At 42.8% G+C, this 21,660-nt stretch overlaps 2 protein-coding genes across 2 annotated transcripts in view; both read right to left on the minus strand.

The window, feature by feature from the left end:
- LOC117506476 (protein-glutamine gamma-glutamyltransferase 2-like) overlaps positions 1 to 12,637 on the minus strand; it is a 54,747-nt gene extending 42,110 nt beyond the window's left edge. Inside the window, exons 1-5 of the mRNA XM_034165971.1 lie at positions 12,509 to 12,637; positions 8,748 to 8,918; positions 6,482 to 6,850; positions 4,810 to 4,928; positions 2,150 to 2,278 (exon numbers count right to left, since the gene is read on the minus strand). Coding sequence (XP_034021862.1) covers positions 2,150 to 2,278; positions 4,810 to 4,928; positions 6,482 to 6,850; positions 8,748 to 8,918; positions 12,509 to 12,605 — 885 coding nt within the window. The 5' untranslated portion in view covers positions 12,606 to 12,637. The remainder of the gene's footprint in view (positions 1 to 2,149; positions 2,279 to 4,809; positions 4,929 to 6,481; positions 6,851 to 8,747; positions 8,919 to 12,508) is intronic.
- A 7,707-nt stretch (positions 12,638 to 20,344) lies between these two features.
- ccndbp1 (cyclin D-type binding-protein 1) overlaps positions 20,345 to 21,660 on the minus strand; it is a 34,536-nt gene continuing 33,220 nt past the window's right edge. Inside the window, exon 11 of the mRNA XM_034165973.1 lies at positions 20,345 to 20,511. The gene's annotated coding sequence lies outside the window, so the exon portion shown is untranslated. The remainder of the gene's footprint in view (positions 20,512 to 21,660) is intronic.

Below are 21,660 nucleotides of genomic sequence, written 5' to 3' on the forward strand. Positions count from 1 at the left end.
CTTAACCATAACCTAATGTTACTCCTTCCCCCGACCCTAACCATACCCCCGCCCCCCCCCCCCCCCCCTGCTTCACTTTTAATTTCATGCAGCCATCACGGAATGAATGAGAATGAATTCATGCTGCCGTGATGAAAATGAGGCGCTTTTCGTCACAATATCACAAACCAGTAGATTAATGTATATTTCGTGCTGCTGAATCACGAGTTGCCGTGAGACCAGGTTGGCTTGTGCGTATGCACCGAACAGCCGTTTGGAGTATTCGGCCTTCTTGGAGTCCCTGAATGGAGTCCTGCATGGGGCTCCGATGGGGGACTCCATTGTTCTGCTGGGGGACTTCAATGCACACATGGGCAATGACAGAGACACCTGGAGAGGCATCACTGGGAGGAACAGCCTCAAAGATCTAAACCTGAACGGTCATTTGTTATTGGACTTCTGTGCGAGTCATGGACTGTCCATAACGAACACCATGTTCAAACATAAGGATGCTCATAAGTGTACATGGTACGACAGCACGCTAGGCTGAAGATCGATGATTGATTTTGTGATTGTATCATCTGATCTGAGGCTGCATGTTCTGGACACTCGGGTGAAGAGAGGAGCAGAGCTGTCAACTGATCACCATCTGGTGGGGGAGGACTTTGGACAGACCTGGTAAGCCACAACGGATAGTGCGGTTGAACTGGGAACATCTGGAAGAGCCCACTGTCTGACAGATCTTCAACTCACACCTCCGGCGGAGCTTTTCTAGCATCCTTGTGGAGGTTGGGGGCATTGAACCACAATGGGCAATGTTCAAAGCTTCCATTGCTGAAGTTGCAGCGGGAAGCTGTGGCCTGAAGGTCTTAGGTGTCTCAAAGGGCGGCAACCCTCAAACACCGTGGTGGACACCGGTGGTCAGAGAAGGCGTCTGACTGAAGAAGGAGTCCTTCTGGGATATGTTATCGCCGAGGAGTCCAGAGGAAATTGCAAGGTACCGTCAGGGCCGAAGGGCAGCAGCCTCTGCTGTGGGGGAGGCAAAGCAGGGAATGTGGGAAGAGTTTGGAGTAACTATGGGGAAGGACTTTCAGTCGGCACCACGGTGCTTCTGGCAGACCGTGAGGCATCTCAGGAGAGGAAAACAGGGAACCATCCAAGCTGTTTACAGTAAGGATGGGACTCTGTTGACCTCAAATGAGTATGAAATCCGCCGCTGGAAGGAACTCCTGCATCAGACCGAAGCACCCTCTATAGCAGGGGAAGAGCTGGAAGCTGATGGAGGATTTTCATCAGTTTCCCTGGTGGAAGTCACTGAGGGAGTCAAACAACTCCACAGTGCCAAGGCCCCGGGAGTTGATGAGATCCGTCCAGAAATGTTGAAGGCTCTGGGTGTGGAGGAACTGTCTTGGATGAGACCTCAACATTGCGTTGAAGTCTGGGACAGTGCCTAAGGAGTGGCACACTGGGGTGGTGGTCCCCATATTTAAAAGAGAGTGTGTGCCAACTACAGGGGCATCATACTACACAGCCTCCCTGGTAAAATCTACTCCAGGGTGCTGGAAAGGAGGGTTTGGCCGATAGTCGAACCTCTGATTGAAGAGGAACAATGTGGGTTCCGTCCTGGTTGTGGAACAACAGACTAGCTCTTCACTCTCACAAGGATCCTGGAGGGAGCCTGAGAGTATGCCCATCCAGTCTACATGTGTTTTGTGGAGTTGTAGAAGGCGTATGATCAGGTACCCTGGGAGATACTGCGGGAGTATGGAGTGAAGGGGTCCTTTCTCAGGGCCATCCAACCTCTGTACTCACAAAGCGAGAGCTGTGTTCGGGTGCTTGGCAGTAAGTCGTGTTGTGAGTAGAATTTTGAGGGAAAAAAAACTTTTTTTTTCCATTTTGGTAAAAGGGTGTAATATAAAATCTGGAAAAGTGAAGTGCTGTGAATATTTTCCAGATGCACTATATAAGTGAATGCTAAACAATGAAAAATAACATTAGCCTTTTTTTTACCAACAAGACAGAAAAATTACACAGATATGTATTTTAGTAACAATTTCAACTTCACTAGAGCACAGACTTGTGTTTTTGTTTTTCTTTTACTATATTTCTTATAGAACCAAAAATATAACTTGTCATTCTGTGATATTTGGGTGCAGACAGCAGGTCGTACCATGCGGCTGAGTGCACGGCTGATGTAGATGGGGTTACAGCGAGCCGAAACATCATTAGCGGGGTCGTCGGCGTGTTTGGGGTTAACGTCCAACAGCTTCATACAAATATCCATCATGAGGGGCTCAAACTGAACAAGACAGAAAAAAGAGAAGAGAAGAAAAGCTAAAACATTTATGTAAAATACAAACTCTGAACACGTGAAACCTTCAGCAAAAGGAAACAACATCAAAAGTCAGTAACACCCCATGACATGAGAGACTGAATGAGCCTGGATCCTGTCCAAATGAAAATTAGACCCACATTTGGGAGGTGCTGAGGTGCATTTGTGGCCGTCGGATAGCATTCTGAGTGCACTCTAAACAGCCCTGCGGCCGCCTCAAATGTTTTGCACGTTTCTGTGAAGGCTCTCAGTTGTCCAGGTGGTTTCCTGTTTCCAGGAGGTTTCCTGTTGCTTGAGTTTAACATGGGTTAAACTCAAGCAACAGGAAGTGGAGGCCTTTACAGAGCACATCAACTCAGTGGACTCCAATATCAAGTTCACACGTGAGGATGCCAGAAACAACCATTTAGCCTTCTTGGACTGTGATGTTACGATTGGTGAGAACAGGCAGCTCCAGACAGGGGTTTACAGAAAACCCACTCACACTGACCAATATCTGCTCTTTGGCTCAAACCACCCCCTTGAACACAAGCTCGGGTTGATCAGGACTCTTCAACACAGAGCCCAACAGGTGCCCACAACTACAGAGGGAAGGGCTAAAGAACAACATGTCCGGAAAGCCCTCACAGTATGTGGGTACCCACGATGGTCCCTGGATAAAGTGCAGAAATCCAAAAGAACAAAGAGACCAGCCAGACAGGAGATGGAGACAAGAAGAAGAGGAGTGTATCTCCCTTATTTAGCAGGAGTAGGGGAAAATCTACAGAGGATCTTCAGACAGTACAAAATCCCAGTTTACTTTAAACCTGTTAACACCTTGAGACAGAAATTAGTTCACCCTAAGGACAGGATCTCTAGTTACAAACACAGCAATGTAGTGTATTCTATCAAATGTCAGGAAAACTGTAACGAACACTACATAGGTGAGACGAAGCAGCCGTTACACAAAAGGCTATACCAGCACTGCAGAGAGGGTGCTGGTGGACCTCAGTCTGCAGATCATCTCCACCTTAAAGACACTAACCACACGTTTGAGGACAAGGAAGTTAAAATCTTAGCCAGAGAAAAGAAATGGTTTGAGAGAGGTGTGAAGGAGGCATTTTATGTGAAACAGTTGAAACCCAGCCTTAACCGGGAGGTGGACTGAGACACACTTTGTCCCCTGTTTACAATGGGGTACTCAGGTCAAAGCAGTTTCAGTCTTTTGTTCATGCTAATGAGTCATTCACGTCATCAGGAGAGTCGTCAGGGGAGCCATCAGGAGAGGCATCTGTCCCATCATTAGGAGGGACAGCCGCCCTGTCATTAGGAGGGTGCTAACTAGAGCACAATAGGTGCTCATTAGAGCTATTGTTTAGTCACTAGCCACATGTCAGACCCTGGCCGAACGTCTGAACGCACCTCGAGCGCTACTGGATTATATGCTACCGAACCACAATCGGATCGCAGTCCTATGGCTTATACGTGCATTCTTATTGTTCCCACTACAATCTGGCAGCTGTCCAGGTGTGTTCCACCTACATCTGTACCGCACTCAGATGCTTGTGCGCACAACACGTGCACAAATCAGTCGGAGTGAGACAGAGCGTAGTCTGGGTATTTGCACAGCTGTCCTCCACAATTATCATTCCCCCCCCAGATGTGTATGCATGAGTCCTGTTTTTTTTTTACATTCTGCCTGATTCTGCTTGGCTCATGCTCATTCGTACTCTGATGTGATGGAGGTCTAATCGTCTGGTAGCTTGTTAATCTGTACACTTGGACTCAAAGGACAGTTTTCAATCACATGACTCCAGAGATTGGCTCCTTGCAGCTATGGAAGGTAGTGACTGGCTCCGTGCCATAGACAGGAAGCTACAGTGATGGAAGCGATATTGCTGTGGGTTCACCCGCATCCCGTCTATGACAACAGGCCCATTTACTATATTATTTTTTCTTTTTCAGTAATCATAGTCAATTAAATATCTATTGTGCCTTTCAAGGAACCAAAGGTCAGTAATGACTTAAGAAGAGAGTAGAGGTCACGTGATCAGTCCTATCCATACTCCAACCCACAATTTATTTTAGGGTTTAACTGTTTCTGAGTAAAAATGATAGCTGACTTAAAGTTAGGATAAGTAATTTTAGTGGAAGCTAACTGGAACACTAATGGTTCTCAAAGTTACTGGTACTAAGTGGGGATACCAAAGATGGATCCTACACAGATCTTTTAATGGCCCAACCCAAGTCTTTACTAAAATCTATTAACAATTAATCTCCCTTATGTTCACTATAGCTTTTGCATTCATGCATTTTATATTGCCTCTTGGGTCTATTTTGGGTCATTTTTTTTCTGCGGGGGATAAAAGCTTGCAGAATATTCCTCTGAATGTGAAATTATCATAATCCATTATATTTTGGAGAAAAAACTCTTTGTGCCCTATAGGTATCAATAAAACATGAACACGCTTATTTTTTTATGGAACAGAACAAAAATGCAAGTGCTGAAATGTGTGTACTTGTCCGTAGTCCCAACATTTAGAGTGTATGCGGTCCCAACTTCCTCTGTAGAGAAGTCCGGATTCATTCAGCACATATTCCTGCCGCTCAGCTTCATCAGGTAGATACACCGAGTCATCTACGGAGAGAAATATTTGATCAAAAATGTGATGAACTGTTGCACCGAGATCAAAAGAATTTATAGTTTTTTGACAGTTATTAAGTTTGGAAAATTCGTTCAACATTAAAGATAGGGTTTTTTTTTTCCAATTTTCCAGGATTTTTCCTGACTTTGACCTTTGACCTTGAAAATTGAATCACTTCTTGCCTATCAGGATATAAACCTTCAGTAAAAATGTCATAGTGATATATGAAAAATTGTGGACTCCAGGCTATTTACAAACAAACAAACAAACAGGGGCGAAAACATAACCTCTGCATTTTTACCTTCGTTGGCGGAGATAAAAATGCAGATGTGGCAGTTTCACCAATATATAAATAACAAGGAAACCAGTTGGATAATGTTGTCAAACTAGAAGACAATCAGAGCACATTCCTCCACCAAGGCTACATTTTCCCACCCCCAAAATTGCATTTTCATTTGCATTTAGCATCAAGCATCAGTCTGTGTTGTCTGACTGTCACTGAAAAAAATGGGCGTCAGCAATGTGTGGCAGGGTTGAAATCAGTCGCAGAGTGTATACAGACTCCTGTGACTCCAGAATGTGGGAACTGGGTTTTTGGAAAGCAGTCCATGTGAAGGGCATCAAACATACAAACACAGACATGTTTGGATTTTTATTTCTTTTTTAATCTGCATTCGAAGATGTGGACTATTTTGTGCACAATAACGTAGGTGAGCCAAAGAAAAGCGTCATTTTCCAGTGTTGTTTTACGCGCTTCCATACCAAGACATAAACAGCTGAAAACTAATTTTACACAGACATATTAACACATTATATTACAGTAATATGACCGCTGAGAGATTGTCACAGTGACTACAAGTTAAGGTCATTTTTGGTCATTTTACAGAAAGAGAAAGGTGCAGACTGCGTGGATGTGGGCGTTCCGTATATGGTGCAGTCTGAAGTGGCAAAATAATGAAGATTTCTATTGATTACTTCACCCTCCAATCATATATGCAATATGCAATAAGGTGTTTATCAATCATATTGTATGCATTATAAGATCTTTATGAAGGCAGTGGCCACAATTCATATAACATTAATAAGGTGAGAAACTAGACATAGAAGACTATATTATCCAAAAAGAAATGATAAAATTACATTAAACAGTTGTGCCTCTTGGCGTTTGGTCAGTAGTCCTGTGTTGTTACTGTGGCCGCACATCTGTGCCACAGACACACTGCTTATGGAAATTTGTCTGTGGTGACCCTATGAGCCTTCACTCCACAGAAAACTGGACTCATCTTTATGTTATCTGAGTGTCGCTTGGTCTGCAGGGCAGTCACGCTGGGAGTACCTGTTTAAGTCAGTCGGGAAGCCCACTTCGGGCTCTGGGTCAAAGCACTCACCCTAGTCAAACAAAGTGAACACTGTGGACATAACACACTCACCGCGGTCCTGACTATGAGACAAATATGTCAGAGTGCATTATAGAAAATGCGTCAGGGTGCCTCTGTGTATGGTGCATAGGGTGTCATTCTTTAAAACATGGCACTAGCAAACCAACCTGAACACCAGGCACTGAAGAGCACCATGAAACTTTCCACCAGAATCTCCTCATCCTTCTCCTCCTCCGCCTCCTCTTTGTCTTTTTCCATCTCTTTGTTAGTCCTCTTCTCCTTTTTCTTTCCCTTCTTGTCCTTTTTCTTCTTATCCACTCCCTTGTCTGTCTCCTTATTTGGGTTCTTCACACTGAGAGTGTACTTCCCAATGGGACAGTCAGCTGGTGGGGTGATTGACAGGATCACTGTATTGGTGCCGATTTTGGAAAACTCCACTGCCTTCCATACTGCCTTTGCTCCTGCTGGCTGCTTTATGGCGTCTTCTGGGACAGCAAAGTTTGACAAACTCCCCTTTTCCACAGTGGGACATTCTCCTACCGGGGAAAACAAACAAAAAATGCTTTGAGGCCACATGAATTTATTCACTGATTTAACTGACCAGAGTGGCTACAGCTTCGCCCTGGTCGCTTTGATCTTTCACTTCTGTGGACTCAGTTATTTTAAAATTTCCTGATAACATATATGGATTCCATAAATATCAAAGGTTTGTACGCGAAGTTGAGGTCAGAGCAGGCGGACAAGCGCAACCAGAGTAATTTGCGATAGCATGATAGTCTGGTCCATAAGTATTTGAACTGACAATTTTGTTTCTGCACCACCGTAATGGAGTTGAAACGAAACAATCCAGAAGGCTTGTAGTGTTGACTTTCAGCTTTAATTCAAGGGGAGATAAATTACAATTACTCGCACCTCGGAAAAGCACCTTTTGGAGCTGCACTCAAATCTCGTTGTAATGCAATATTGGAATACAATGACAATAAAGGCGATTCTGATTCTGATTCGGTTACAAACCTGAAGTCCAGAGTTCTGGAGGTGGAAATAACTAGGGACAGGACGACTAGTCGTAGTAGTTGACGACGACTAGCTAACATCTGCCTAGTCAACCATTTTTTATTAGTCGAGTAGTCAAAAACCATGTATTAATTTCACTGAACGCTTAAGGGAATAGACCTGCTGGAGCTGCCACCACTCCCTACACTCAGGGAAGAAAGTGTGTGAACCTCGACAGATGAATTAGTCAGCTCAAACACGTCGTCTGTGACTAGTAAATTAATGCAGGTATTGTCTTCATGCTAATGCTGTTTTTTTGTATTTTTGATTTTGTGCTTATATTTGTTAAAATGAATGTCACATTTGAGTTTCACCATGAAGATTTGAAATTGTCTTTATTCACACACTCACACACTCATCTTCAACCGCTTAGTCCAATTAAGGGCCGCGGGGGTCTGGAGCCTATCCCAGCAGTCATAGAGTGCGAGACGGGGTACACCCAGGACAGGACACCAGTCTGTCAGAGGGCCACAAACAGACAAACAAACACAGTCACACCCACTCACACACCTACGGACAATTTAAAGATTCCAGTCCACCTAACCCGCATGTCTTTGGATGTGGGAGGAAACCAGAGCACCCGGAGGAAACCCACGCAAACACAGGGAGAACATGCAAACTCCACACAGAAAGGCCACGGGAATTGAACCCATGACCTTCTCACTGTGAGGCAACAGTGCTAACCACTAAGCCACCGTGCTGCCCTGTCTTTATTCATTCAATATCAAATTCAGTCGCTGAATAGTCAACACGTCAATGACTAATTTTCACTAGTTGTCCCAACCCTAGAAGCAACTTTAAATGTTGATCAAATTTGAAAGCAGTTTGAAGAAAATGGAGCCTCACGCAGGTTCATATGTTCAATGATGCTGAAAGTTGACTTACTGAGTTCAGAAAAAGGTCTTAATGGACTTTTCCTCAGTCACTCTAAAGTGTCAGTTTTAAATTTACATTTCTGCCTTTTCTTTACGAGGTCTGCAAACAATGCCCCAAGCTGACGACACAGAGTAAAAACAAACAATATCTTCCGTGCTACTGAGCGGTAAGGATACACATGTTGATGGCGGATGCTCTCCCTGATGCATCACCAAATGTACATAGAGTACGGGTAGGATGAGCTTTGAACCCAGGACCTTCTTGCTGAGAGACAAGAATGCTCACGGTAATCACTGTTGTTCTTGTTTTAGTTTTGGGATATTATTTTCTCTGACATAGTTGTAATTTTTACCACAATGCAGCGTGGTGCAAAGTCTTTGCGTGCTCTTCATCTTCATGTTGGATCGGCTCGTCAGTGCCTCGGAAGTGTTTCTCGCCTTAATAAAGCTGACTGTGACACAGTAAGCATGAGGATGTTGGACTGCATTTGTGAGTTAGACCTACCGGTTTTTGCAGTGAGGAGAAGTGGTTGAATCTGGGCATTGAATGGTTGACAGAATTCAACAGTCAGCCGAAACTCCTGGCCCCGCCTCACGACCAGCTGTTCGGTTGAGATTTCATTGGTGTGGTGTTTGGTGTTGTTCTTCTTAGCATGAATCTCCACACTCTTAAAGACTTGAAGCAGAGAGAAAAAAAAAAATCACATGCATGGTGGAAATTAGGAGGAAGTGTGGCTGAAGTCACATATAAGTAGATTTGAACTTGAAATAATACATTTCTTTCATTTCCAACGCCTCAGTCTGTGAGCAGTCCAGGCTACTGATGCTGATGTAGCAAGAATACAACCCCCAAAACAACCGTTTTTTGTTTTTTTTTTTTGGGGGGGGGGGGGGGGGGGGTGTCAACTTTATGTCTTTAGTTAATATCCATTCCTGCATTTGCTGTTGTAAGATTCAGTGTGTTTATTTATTTATTTATTTGCATTTTCTGTCCCAACTTTTTCTGATTTGCATTCGTACAAGACAATGAGGTAAATCACGCCCCCTGGCCGCGAGGAGCGTCTCTCTCTACCGACCCTCCTACAGACTGTGCGGGTGTCACACCAGGCTTCCACATATTTGTATCAAAGTCTTTTCAGGACTAACTCTTTTTTCCCTTCATAGCATGTGCTTACACACACACACACACACACACACACACACACACACACACACACACACACACACACACACACACACACACACACACACACACACGTTCATAAAATATTGAACTCTGAGAATGTTTAATATTAAAACACTAAAACCATATGATTTTGCACATTATGATTTGTTTATCTTTGCATCCTACAGCAGCTGGTTTTAGATAGATGCTGCGTGAAGACAACAAGCCCGGTGCTCCCGGACTTATAGTAGTCCTGGGCCACTGATGAAGACCTAACCTAGAAAGACTTGGACCAACCTAAGAAAACAGGCTTGACGTGTTTTAAGAGTTGGTGCGTTTGAGGAACAGGGAGTAGCGCCGTGGGCAGGGCGTGTGTTGATTCCTGGTGATAAAATTAAAATGTGTACACAGAAACTGACTGTAAATGACAGCAGTATGAAGCTATGTGAGGACACATGCTGGAATTGGACAAGTCTGGACTGAACTGATGAAGAGGAGGAGCATCTCAAACATAATGCCTGCTTCACACGGCAAGATTTTGAAACTGTCGATAGGTTTTCAATACCTGAGAGACCCCACACATAAAAATCACAGATGTAACAATTTCGGTCGTACAGTGTGCGGTGTGTAGCCACATGGCAAAGACAACACACCACACACACAGATTTCACTCACGTCATAAAACTGCGACTGTTAATACTGCGATGTACTACTTTTTATAAAGATGATGACTGTGTTCAGGATTTAATTTTTTTCTTTATTTATTTTTCGTGCATTTGTTTTCTGTTTGTGAATGCAACTCTGTTAATGGTTTATAAATATTGTAGCGATCGCTGGTGTCATCGAAATGATGTGGGCGCAGCAGCACGTCAACTGTGGCGCTGTGATCGCTTCATCTGCTTTTTATGATGAAATAATGCTGAATTTATGTGGAAATGATTGTTGTACAAAAGCGTCAGATATCTGTCGCTGAGATAGATGATAACTGCAGGCAGTTTGAAGCAGAAACAAGGTGAACCACTGCTGAGCTCCAAAATGATGCATGCACAGTGAAGGCAGGGCGGACTGATTTTTAGCGGGGGACCATTCGGTCAGCGACACCGGACTGTGAATTGTTGTGCTGCAAAGCATTATGGAAGTTTGGGGTTTGGGTTTTTTGTGTATTTATTGTAGTTCATGTTTGTTTAGCAGTATTATTAGTGTTATAGATTTGTTGTGTTTTTGTAATTCAAGTAGTGTAGTTAGTTTGGTGAAGAGTTATGTTGTGACCGTAAGTGAAAGGTGCCTTGCATTTCATGTCTTCTGCCACCATGGCATGAAGGCACAGTGAAGAGAGCGCCTTCCCCCTTTCTGAGTGGAAGGCTGAGTGCTTCACAGCAGCCTGAATGTTGCAGACACACAACAGACAGGAACTAACATGTATGATTTATATGTTTAGCGGAACTGTGCCCACCACTGCATACAAGGACTTTGATCTGGTGTTGGTGCATAAACAACAAGAACAAAGAAAAGGAAAAAAAACACTTCTGTAAGAAGTAAAATAGCCAGAGAAGAGAGCATTGGACAAACTGCTGGACTTTATGGACGATGCCAGTCACCGTCTGCACACCATTATCAGCAACCAGAGGAGCCTCTTCAGCCACAGACTGCTACTTTCAAAGTGCAGGACCAATAGACTGAAAAACTCCTTCATCCCTCAGACCATCAGACTGTACAACTCTTCACTCAGGCGGAGGAGGAGTAACAGGAAGACAGAGGACGGGAATGAGAGGAACAATAGTAGCAGTAAACCAGTAGTGAGCAGTAGTTCTCGTATTTATATTTATATTTGCAAATTGATTTTTACTTTCACTTTTGATACTCTGTGTGCTTCTTACCCCGTGTGCTGCTATACAATGCTGCTGGAACCTCGATTTAAATGAGGGGAGTCTTCCCAAGGAATCAATAAAGTTCTATCTATTCTAATCTAATTTAAAATGCAATCTTGATTCTGCTCCAATCAGTCTGGAGTAATTTTAGGTAAAAGGCTTAAACACACACACACACACACACACACACACACACACACACACACACACACACACACACACACACACACACACACACACACACACACACACACACACACACACACACAAAACAAGTTGTTACATACATTCACGCCCGTCACTCAGTCAAGCAATGGACACATTTGGTTTCTCCTCAGCACGGACTCATGTCCTGGATTTTTCCAAGTTTCTGCTTCAACATAAAGCAGATTTCTCCAATAACTTACAGTAATGATCTGTGCATTTACCTACATGCGCTCATATCAGTTTATTATGATAAATTAATTTTCCAACAGTACGTGCGATAGCTCCTGAATATTTACAACCTTCTCTGTCGGTCGATAGAGGTAACAATTGCAATTATTTTTTTTTATATATATTTTATTGTTGGTAGTTTGTTCCAAGCAGATGGCCACCCCTTTGAGTCTGGTCTGCTTGAGGTTTCTTCCTGTATTCAAAAACACCTGAGTATAAACTGCAGGGCTTCCCAAAATACTTTAAAAAACACTTCTACTCCAGAAAATACAGTAATGTGACTGTAGGGTTATTCCAGTGTCCCGGAGCCTATCCCAGCAGTCACTAGGCAAGAGGTGGGGTTCACCTAGGACAAGCCGTTAGTCTATCGCAGGACCACATATAGACAAAAATATTCACACCTACAGTCACTTTAGAATCACCAATCCATCTAACCTGCATGCCCTTGGAACTGGGAGGAAGCCAGAGAGAAGAACATGCAGACTTTGGGGAAACAATCCCAGGACCTTCTTGCTGTGAGGCAACAACACTAAGCACTGAGACACCCTGCCACCAAACATGTAATCACACTCTCAACATGAGCAAAACAGACTCACTGACGATCAGAATAACGACTGAACAGATTGTGGAGCAGGTTTTGAACGAAGTCCACGTCAAGTTGCATGCAGCAAAACCAAAAGTATTAAATATCAGCTCAAATGTGTTTTTTCCTCCCAGAAAGTACAATCAGCCAAGATATTATGTAAATGTATAACGTGGACATGAAGCAGTGGTTAAAGAGAGGTGTGGTGTACTTACAGCATTCGGCTTTGTCTTCTTTGATCATATTTGATTGGAATTCTTTGCAGCAGCAGGACAAACACGGCGAGATGTGCAGCGAGCAGCACACTGACATGTGACACAGTGATGATCTTAAAACACCAGTCACCAAGCCCAACCCATGACATATGAAACACCTACAGCAGTTTGTTAACTCTTAATGTTAACCTGCCTCTTATGACGTGTGCTGCTGCCTTTCTCTGCCAGGTCACCCTTGGAAAAGAGGTCTCAATCTCAACGGGATTTTATCTGTCTAAATAAATAAAGGTTATTACAACCCCAATCCCAATGAAGTTGGGACATTATGTAAAATGTAAATAAAAACAGAATACAATGATTTGCAAATCCTCTTCAACCTATATTCAATTGAATACACCACAAAGACAAGATATTTAATGTTCAAACTGATAAACTTTTTTGTTTTTGTGAAAATATTTGCTCATTTTGAAATGGATGCCTGCAACGCATTTCAAAAAGGTTGGGATGGGGCAACAAAAGACTGGGAAAATTGATGAATGCTCAAAGAACACCTAATTGGAAACAGGTGAGTGTCATGATTGGGTATAAAAGGAGCATCCTCAAAAGGCTCAGCCGTTCACAAGCAAAGATGGGGTGAGGATCACCACTTTGTGAACAACTGCATGAAAAAAATAGTCCAACAGTTGAAGAACAACGTTTCTTAATGTTCAATTGCAAGGAATTTTGGAATTCCATCATCTACAGTCCATAATATAATCAGAAGATTCAGAGAATCTGGAGAACTTTCTACACGTAAGCGGCAAGGTTAAAAACCAACAATGAATACCCGTGACCTTCGATCCCTCAGGCAGCACTGCATTAAAAACCAACATCATTGTGTAAAGGATCTTACCACGTGGGCTCAGGAACACTTCAGAAAACCATTCAGTTAAAACAGTTCTCTACCATGCAAAGCGAAAGTCATACATCAACAACATCCAGAAACACCTCCGCCTTCTCTGGGCCTGAGCTCATTTGAAATGGACAGACACAAAGTGGAAAAGTGTGCTGTGGTCTGATGAGTCCGCATTTCAAATTGTTTTTGGAAATCATGGATGTTGTGTCCTCTGGACAAAAGAGGAAAAAGACCATCCAGATTGTTACCAGCGCAAAGTTCAAAAGCCAGCATCTGTGATGGTATGGGGGTGTGTTAGTGCCCATGGCATGGGCAGCTTACACATCTGTGATGGCACCATCAATGCTGAAAGGTACATCCAGGTTTTGGAGCAACACATGCTGCCATCCAAGCAACATCTTTTTCAGGGACGTCCCTGCTTATTTCAGCAAGACAATGCCAAGCCACATTCTGCACGTGTTACAACAGTGTGGCTTCATAGTAAAAGAGTGCGGGCACTAGACTGGCCTGCCTGCAGTCCAGACCTGACGCCCAATGAAAATGTGTGGCGCATTATGAAGTGCAAAATACAATGCTGACCCCGGACTGCTGAGCAACTGAAGTCGTACATCAAGCAAGAATGGGAAAGAATTCCACCTACAAGGCTTCAGCAATTACAATAGGTTCCTCAGTTCCCAAATGCTTATTAAGTGTTGTTAGAAGGAAAGGTGATGTAACACAGTGGTAAACATACCACTGTCCCAACTTTTTGAAACATGTTGCAGGCATCCATTTCAAAATGAGCAAATATTTGCACAAAAACAATAAAGTTTAGCAGTTTGAACATTATCTTGTCTTTGTGGTGTATCCAGTTGAATATAGGTTGAAGAGGATTTGCAAATCATTATGTTTTTAATTTACATTTTACACAACATCCCAACTTCATTGTAATTGCGGTTGTATTATTATTATTAATTATTAATCATTTCCTAGTTGTTTCTCACCTGCAGTCGGACACTCAACTCTTGTTGTTAGCTCCGTCAATCCCGTAAGGTCATGGTTTCTAGGCCCGAGGTCATCCATCAAGTTGTTGAGTTGCAGCGCCTCGTGTGGCTGCACAAGCTGATGTGGGACCGGTACGGCCTGCTACAGTTGACGCAGGTGTAATCTGTGGGTTGTCTGTGGTAGTGGGTGCTGGCTGGAGTCTCAGCTGTCGGGGCAGCCTCCTCTCTTCCTTTTCCCTGATGATGGTTCTGGTGGTGACCCGCCGGTGGGCGCGGTCTGCAACTGCCAACTCCAGGTCTGCAGGGTTGAAGCCACCTGCTCTCAGGTCGCGTCTGCAAATGTCTTTGAAGCGAAGCACGGGTCGTCCTTTTGCTCTGGAGCCTGTGGCCCACTCACCCTACAGTACATCCTTTGGGATGTGACCATCCGTGCTGACACTCTCACATCAACAGTACAGGTTTTTACTAGAGGAGATGACCATGATGAACTCAGAAGTATGCAGTTGGCCAAAAATACCAGTTACAGTAGTGTTCAGAATAATGGTAGTGCTATGTGACTAAAAAGATTAATCCAGGTTTTGAGTATATATCTTATTGTTACATGGGAAACAAGGTACCAGTAGATTCAGTAGATTCTCACAAATCCAACAAAACCAAGCATTCATAATATGCACCCTCTTAAGGCTATGAAATTGGGCTATTAGTAAAAAAAAGTAGAAAAGGGGGTGTTCACAATAATAGTAATGTGGCATTCAGGCAGTGAGTTTGTCAATTTTGTGGAACAAACAGGTGTGAATCAGGTGTCCCCTATTTAAGGATGAAGCCAGCACCTGTTGAACATGCTTTTCTCTTTGAAAGCCTGAGGAAAATGGGACGTTCAAGACATTGTTCAGAAGAACAGCGTAGTTTGATTAAAAAGTTGATTGGAGAGGAGAAAACTTATATGCAGGTGCAAAAAATTATAGGCTGTTCATCTACAGTGATCTCCATTGCTTTAAAATGGACAAAAAAAAAACAAAAAAAACAAAGACGTGTGGAAGAAAACAGAAAACAACCATCAAAATGGATAGAAGAATAACCAGAGTGGCAAAGGCTCACCCATTGATCAGTTCCAGGATGATCAAAGACAGTCTGGAGTTACCTGTAAGTGCTGTGACAGTTAGAAGACACCTGTGTGAAGCTTATTTATTTGCAAGAATCCCCCGCCAAGTCCCTCTGTTAAACAAAAGACGTGCAGAAGAGGTTACAATTTGCCAAAGAGCACATTAACTGGCCTAAAGAGAAATGGAGGAATATTTTGTGGACTGATGAGAGTAAAATTGTTCATTTTGGGTCCAACGGCCGCAGACAGATTGTGAGACGACCCCCAAACTCTGAATTCAAGCCACAGTTCACACTGAAGACAGTGAAGCATGGTGGTGCAAGCATCATGATATGGGCATGTTTCTCCTACTATGGTGTTGGGCCTATATATCGTATACCAGGTATCATGGATCAGTTTGGATATGTCAAAATACTTGAAGAGGTCATGTTGCCTTATGCTGAAGAGGACATGCCCTTGAAATGGATGTTTCAACAAGACAATGACCCCAAGCACACTAGTAAACAAGCAAAATCTTGGTTCCAAACCAACAAAATTAATGCCTCGCAGATGTGAAGAAATCATGAAAAACTGTGGTTATACAACTAAATACTAGTTTAGTGATTCTCAGGATTGCTAAAAAAGCAGTTTGAACATAATAGTTTTGAGTTTGTAGCGTCAACAGCAGATTCTACTATTATTGTGAACACCCCCATTTCTTTTTTTTTACTAATAGCCCAATTTCATAGCCTAAGAGTGTGCATATCATGAATGCTTGGTCTTGTTGGATTTGTGAGAATCTACTGGTACCTTGTTTCCCATGTAACAATAAGAAATATACTCAAAACCTGGATTAATCTTTTTAGTCACATAGCACTATTATTCTGAACACTACTGTATGTGAGTTTACAGTTGAAGTCATATGTTTACATACTCCTCAGCTAAAAACTCCCAGTCTTTGCCATTTGTATGTTACGGAGGCCAGCAGGTGTTGTTGTGCATATGTAGTTAGTAAACTCCCAACAGCTCAAAAGGATTCTCTGGTCACAAGGCCAGAGCCCTGGGTTTTAGCCTTCTGGTTAGAGAGTCCGACTCTCATGCCGGAGATCGTGAGTTCACGTCCCGAGGGGAGCAAATGGGCGGAGTCATAACAACAACGCAGAGTGCAACCACTATATGTACACATTCCAATTTATCAATCAACTAACCGATTCTGATGTAAATGAAGCCATCATCTCCCACCTATCCTGGATTCTAAAGCTGCCTCAAGAAGACACAGCTGTTATCACTACTACTACTGATTGACAGGCTTTCAGGTCATGGTTATGGCGCGTGCTCTGTCCAAAGTGGATGATGTCACACTTCTATCCGATGTCTCCAGCTCCATCAATTCAGAGAGTAAATGAAGTTTTTTTAAATCTGACCCGTTGGCAGCACACAGAGTAAATAAAGTTGTTTAATCTTACCTGCTTACTTTGTTTCTTAGAGTTAAAAATCACAGCTTGATGAAAACTTATCTGCATAAGACGTCTGGAAGTACTTTAATTCCTTGGTGTGGAACTGCGTGTGAATATCCGCGGCGTTTTTAAAGAATTTGCTCCATGTCCGCCAGCCGCCAACAAGTTGAAATCACTTATTTTAAGAGCTGAAAGTCCTTTCTGTAATTATTTTATCAGTCACTACAGTCCCAATGTTCGCCACCGCTATCCAGCTTGTCTTCAGTATTCTGCTCGCAATGAAAATAAAACCCCAATAATGATCCACTGAAAGAAAAAGTATGTTAAATGACACCGTCGTTTGTCTAAATTGCATCAGAGCGTCGCCCCCTGGTACATTTCTCGAGAAGGTGTGATGTTTTGTTTCACTCGGTGCAGTGTTGAGAAATGTTGGTTTCTCAGAATGCAAAAGTTGTCAAGTCGTTCTCACACCATTTACAGTAGTGTTGAGAATAATAGTAGTGCTATGTGACTAAAAAGATTAATACAGGTTTTGAGTATATTTCTTATTGTTACATGGGAAACAAGGTACCAGTAGATTCAGTAGATTCTTACAAATCCAACAAGACCAAGCATTCATGATATGCACACTCTTAAGGCTATGAAATTGGGCTATTAGTAAAAAAAAAAAAAAAAAAGTAGAACAGGGGGTGTTCACGATGATGACGCTACAAACTCAAAACTATTATGTTCAAACTGTGAATCACTAAACTAGTATTTAGTTGTATAACCAGTTTTTCATGATTTCTTCATTTTACATTTGAGATCATTTTCTGCAGTTCTTTATGTTTTCCCATCCACAATCAACTGTTTAATCAAAGTACAGTTCTTCTGAACAATGTCTAGAACCACCCATTTTATCCAGACTTTCAGAGAGAAAAACAACCAGCTGGAAGGTTTGCTGTCTTCATCCTTAAATAAAATCCACCTGTATGACACCAGGTTGGTTTTTGTTTTTTCACCCAAAGAAACAGGTTAATATTACTTTTTTCAGTTTCTGTGTGTGCAGTGTTCAAAATGCATTTGTATGGAAATAAAAGCAAGTAGCGCGTTTTCCGTGGGGATCCACGGGCTCTAGATGGGGTAGTATTCATAAAATAGGCAGCTGACATTTTTCGAGCGTGGTAATAAAGTTTCTATAATGATTTTAACTGAAAATGCGGAAAGTTAAAATGAGAACGTTTTGTGAATAATTTTATTTAGTTGATGTCATGTTTTACAACTGGCAAGGTTGAAATATTTCCTTTGTTCAGAGTTTGTCTGGTTACCAGGGACTGATTAATGGTGATATCAACAACTGATCACTGTTGTTACCTAATATCCATACTTTCTCCAAAAATATTAGTCCTATCAACTTTCCGTTTTCACAGCATTCATCCTTGACCCAAAACACATGAACATACCAAACGGCAAAGGTCAGCTCTCCCCAGTTTCTCCGTGATTGAAGTTACACACATGCACACAGAGGCCACTTCGCCTTTAACATATAGATAAGGATTTTTTTTTATAGGTAAGGATTTTGAGCTTTACTCACCTTTGTGTTTTTTTTTTAAACACACTGGAATTGTTTTGAACACAACTGTATAAACCCTCTGGCATGTCCTGGGTCTTGCCCAGGGCATGCTGCCAGTTGCACATGCCTGGGAGATGCCCGGAGGCATCCTCACCAGATGCCTGAATCACCTCAGTCGGCTCCTTTTGATGTGAAGCAGTGGCTCGACTCTGACGCCCTCCCAGATAATTGAGCTTCTCACCCTGTCTTGTAGTGTAAGCCCAGATACCAGATGGAGGAATCCCATTTTGTATCCGCAACCTTGTGCTTTTGGTCGTTACGCGAAGTTCATGACCATAGGTGAGGATAGTGTATAAATTGAGCCTCATGTTCTGGCTCAGCTCATTCTTCACCACAATGGTCCGGTACAGCGTCCGTAAAACATCACATGCCGCACCAATCACTCTATCTAACTTACTTAAACTCCTCCACTTGGGGCAGTAACTCTCCCGTGACCCAGACGGGACAATCCACCACTTTCCGACAGAGGACCATGTGCTCAGATTTATTTATTTTGCCCAAAACCGTAAACAAGCAGGTATTTAAAAAAAATAAATAAATCAGCAACAACAGACCACCACTGAGAGACAAAACCTGGAACCTGGGGGCTAAGCAGAGACAGGCCAGGTACTGAAACAGGCCTCAGTACCTGGGGGTTAAGGCCTTGCTTCTCCCTGATTAGAAACATGAAGATCTAAGAAGAGTCTATTTCCAAAGACTTTGGAACTGCTCACATTCTTCAAAGTACCTGTCGACTTCTCACTTTCCAGCCAACAACCTGCCTTCTTTCATAGCCAAATATTTTAAATGTCGACTCATCACTCCACAGCACTCCCCTGTCTCCTGCTTCCATGCATCTGTCATCTGTTTGATTTCATCTTTGCACATCTTTCTCATGACTTCTGCAGACTTGAACAGACTCGTCCAACAGGTTTCTGGTTTGACCTGCTGCAGTTATGATTCCCAACATTTGCTGGCTCACCATCGAGTCTGCAGCAGCAAACTTTTAAAACATCTTATTAAATATCTCTGAGTTAATTGGATTTGAACAGAAGAGAATATGCGACTCCAGTATTGTTTTATTCATTTCATTGTTTTAGCGAGCGGACTCAACACTTTCACTGCTGTGTGCTTCAGGATTTATTCTTTTCTTTTCAGTCAGGCAGCGAGTCACACATCGACGCTTCATCCCCCACAGAGCCAGCTTTCACTTTCCACGAACATGGGTGATTCTTTAACTACGGGCACTATTGGCCTTGTAAATGTAATTTCCACCACACCATTGCCTTACAATATAAAGCGCCTTGGGGCAACTGTTTGTTGTGATTTGGCACTATATACATGTGCTCTGATGTCACTGTTTATCTCCATAGAAACTACCCAAACAATCTTTCATACAAACTGTTTAAAGGGACATTACAGTGTTGTGGTGGAAATTACAGCAATAGTGTGGGACAGTTGTATGACATTGAATACCCCAATTATGTTTTGATTATTTTACTGATATTTTATTCAGAGATATTTTAAAACATTAGAAAAAACGTTTCTTTACCATTCATTTTTATCATTGAAGATCAAAAGTCTGGGTGTGGGACAAGCACAAAACGGCAATATTTGCATATAATGATGCTGAAAAAAGGTGAAAAAGTCATCATAGATAGACTACTAGAACAAATTTCTTAACACACTTTCATTGTTAAAGATAACTATAAAAGTGTGAAATTTCCCCTTTTTTCTGTTTTTCATACAATATGATCAAAGGACATAATAAGTGCCCGTAGTCTAAGAATCACCCACATACGCATCCGTGGGCATTTGCTCTATGCAGCAGCACGTGCACACCCCAGAAAATGTACAGTTTTTCTCATTCACACCCACACGTTCGTGCTAGCTGTCATCCTGGATCAGGTCTCTGGCTTTCTTCAGGTTGTGATCCACAGCGCCGTCTAAGAACTGAACCCAAGTCAGCTCCGATTCCCGGCAAACATGGCTCGACCTGGACAGGAACCAGTAACACAAGGAGAACAGATTAGAGAGGACATGCAGGTTAAAAACTGCTTCCCCCAACAGCAATACTGAGTGTATAAATCACAATTTTACCAGGTCCTGCAACTTATTCTCTGCTGGAATTTCTACACTGTGTTTTTGTGGTTCTCTTTTCTTTTTTGTTTACTTGCACATCATAAACACTCAACAAAAATATAAACGCAACACTTTTGGTTTTGCTCCCATTTTGTATGAGATGAACTCAAAGATCTAAAACTTTTTCCACATACACAATATCACCATCTCCCTCAAATATTGTTCATAAACCAGTCTAAATCTGTGATAGTGAGCACTTCTCCTTTGCTGAGATAATCCATCCCACCTCACAGGTGTGCCATATCAAGATGCTATTAGACACCATGATTAGTGCACAGGTGTGCCTTAGACTGTCCACAATAAAGGCCACTCTGAAAGGTGCAGTTTGTTTTATTGGGGGGGGATACCAGTCAGTATCTGGTGTGACCACCATTTGCCTCATGCAGTGCAACACATCTCCTTCGCATAGAGTTGATCAGGTTGTCAATTGTGGCCTGTGGAATGTTGGTCCACTCCTCTTCAATGGCTGTGTGAAGTTGCTGGATATTGGCAGGAACTGGTACACGCTGTCGTATACGCCGGTCCAGAGCATCCCAAACATGCTCAATGGGTGACATGTCCGGTGAGTATGCCAGCCATGCAAGAACTGGAAACATTTTCAGCTTCCAAGAATTGTGTACAGATCCTTGCAACATGGGGCCGTGCATTATCCTGCTGCAACATGAGGTGATGTTCTTGGATGTATAGCACAAACAATGGGCCTCAGGATCTCGTCACGGTATCTCTGTGCATTCAAATGCCATCAATAAATGCACCTGTGTTCTTCGTCATAACAGACGCCTGCCCATACCATAACCCCACTGCCACCATGGGCCACTTGATCCACAACATTGACATCAGAAAACCGCTCACCCACACGACACCACACACGCTGTCTGCCATTTGCCCTGAACAGTGTGAACTGGGATTCATCCGTGAAGAGAACACCTCTCCAACGTGCCAACGCCAGCGAATGTGAGCAGTTGCCCACTCAAGTCGGTTACGACGACGAACTGGAGTCAGG

The sequence above is a fragment of the Thalassophryne amazonica genome, chromosome 3, assembly GCF_902500255.1.
Source record: "Thalassophryne amazonica chromosome 3, fThaAma1.1, whole genome shotgun sequence".
Classification (NCBI taxonomy): domain Eukaryota; kingdom Metazoa; phylum Chordata; class Actinopteri; order Batrachoidiformes; family Batrachoididae; genus Thalassophryne; species Thalassophryne amazonica.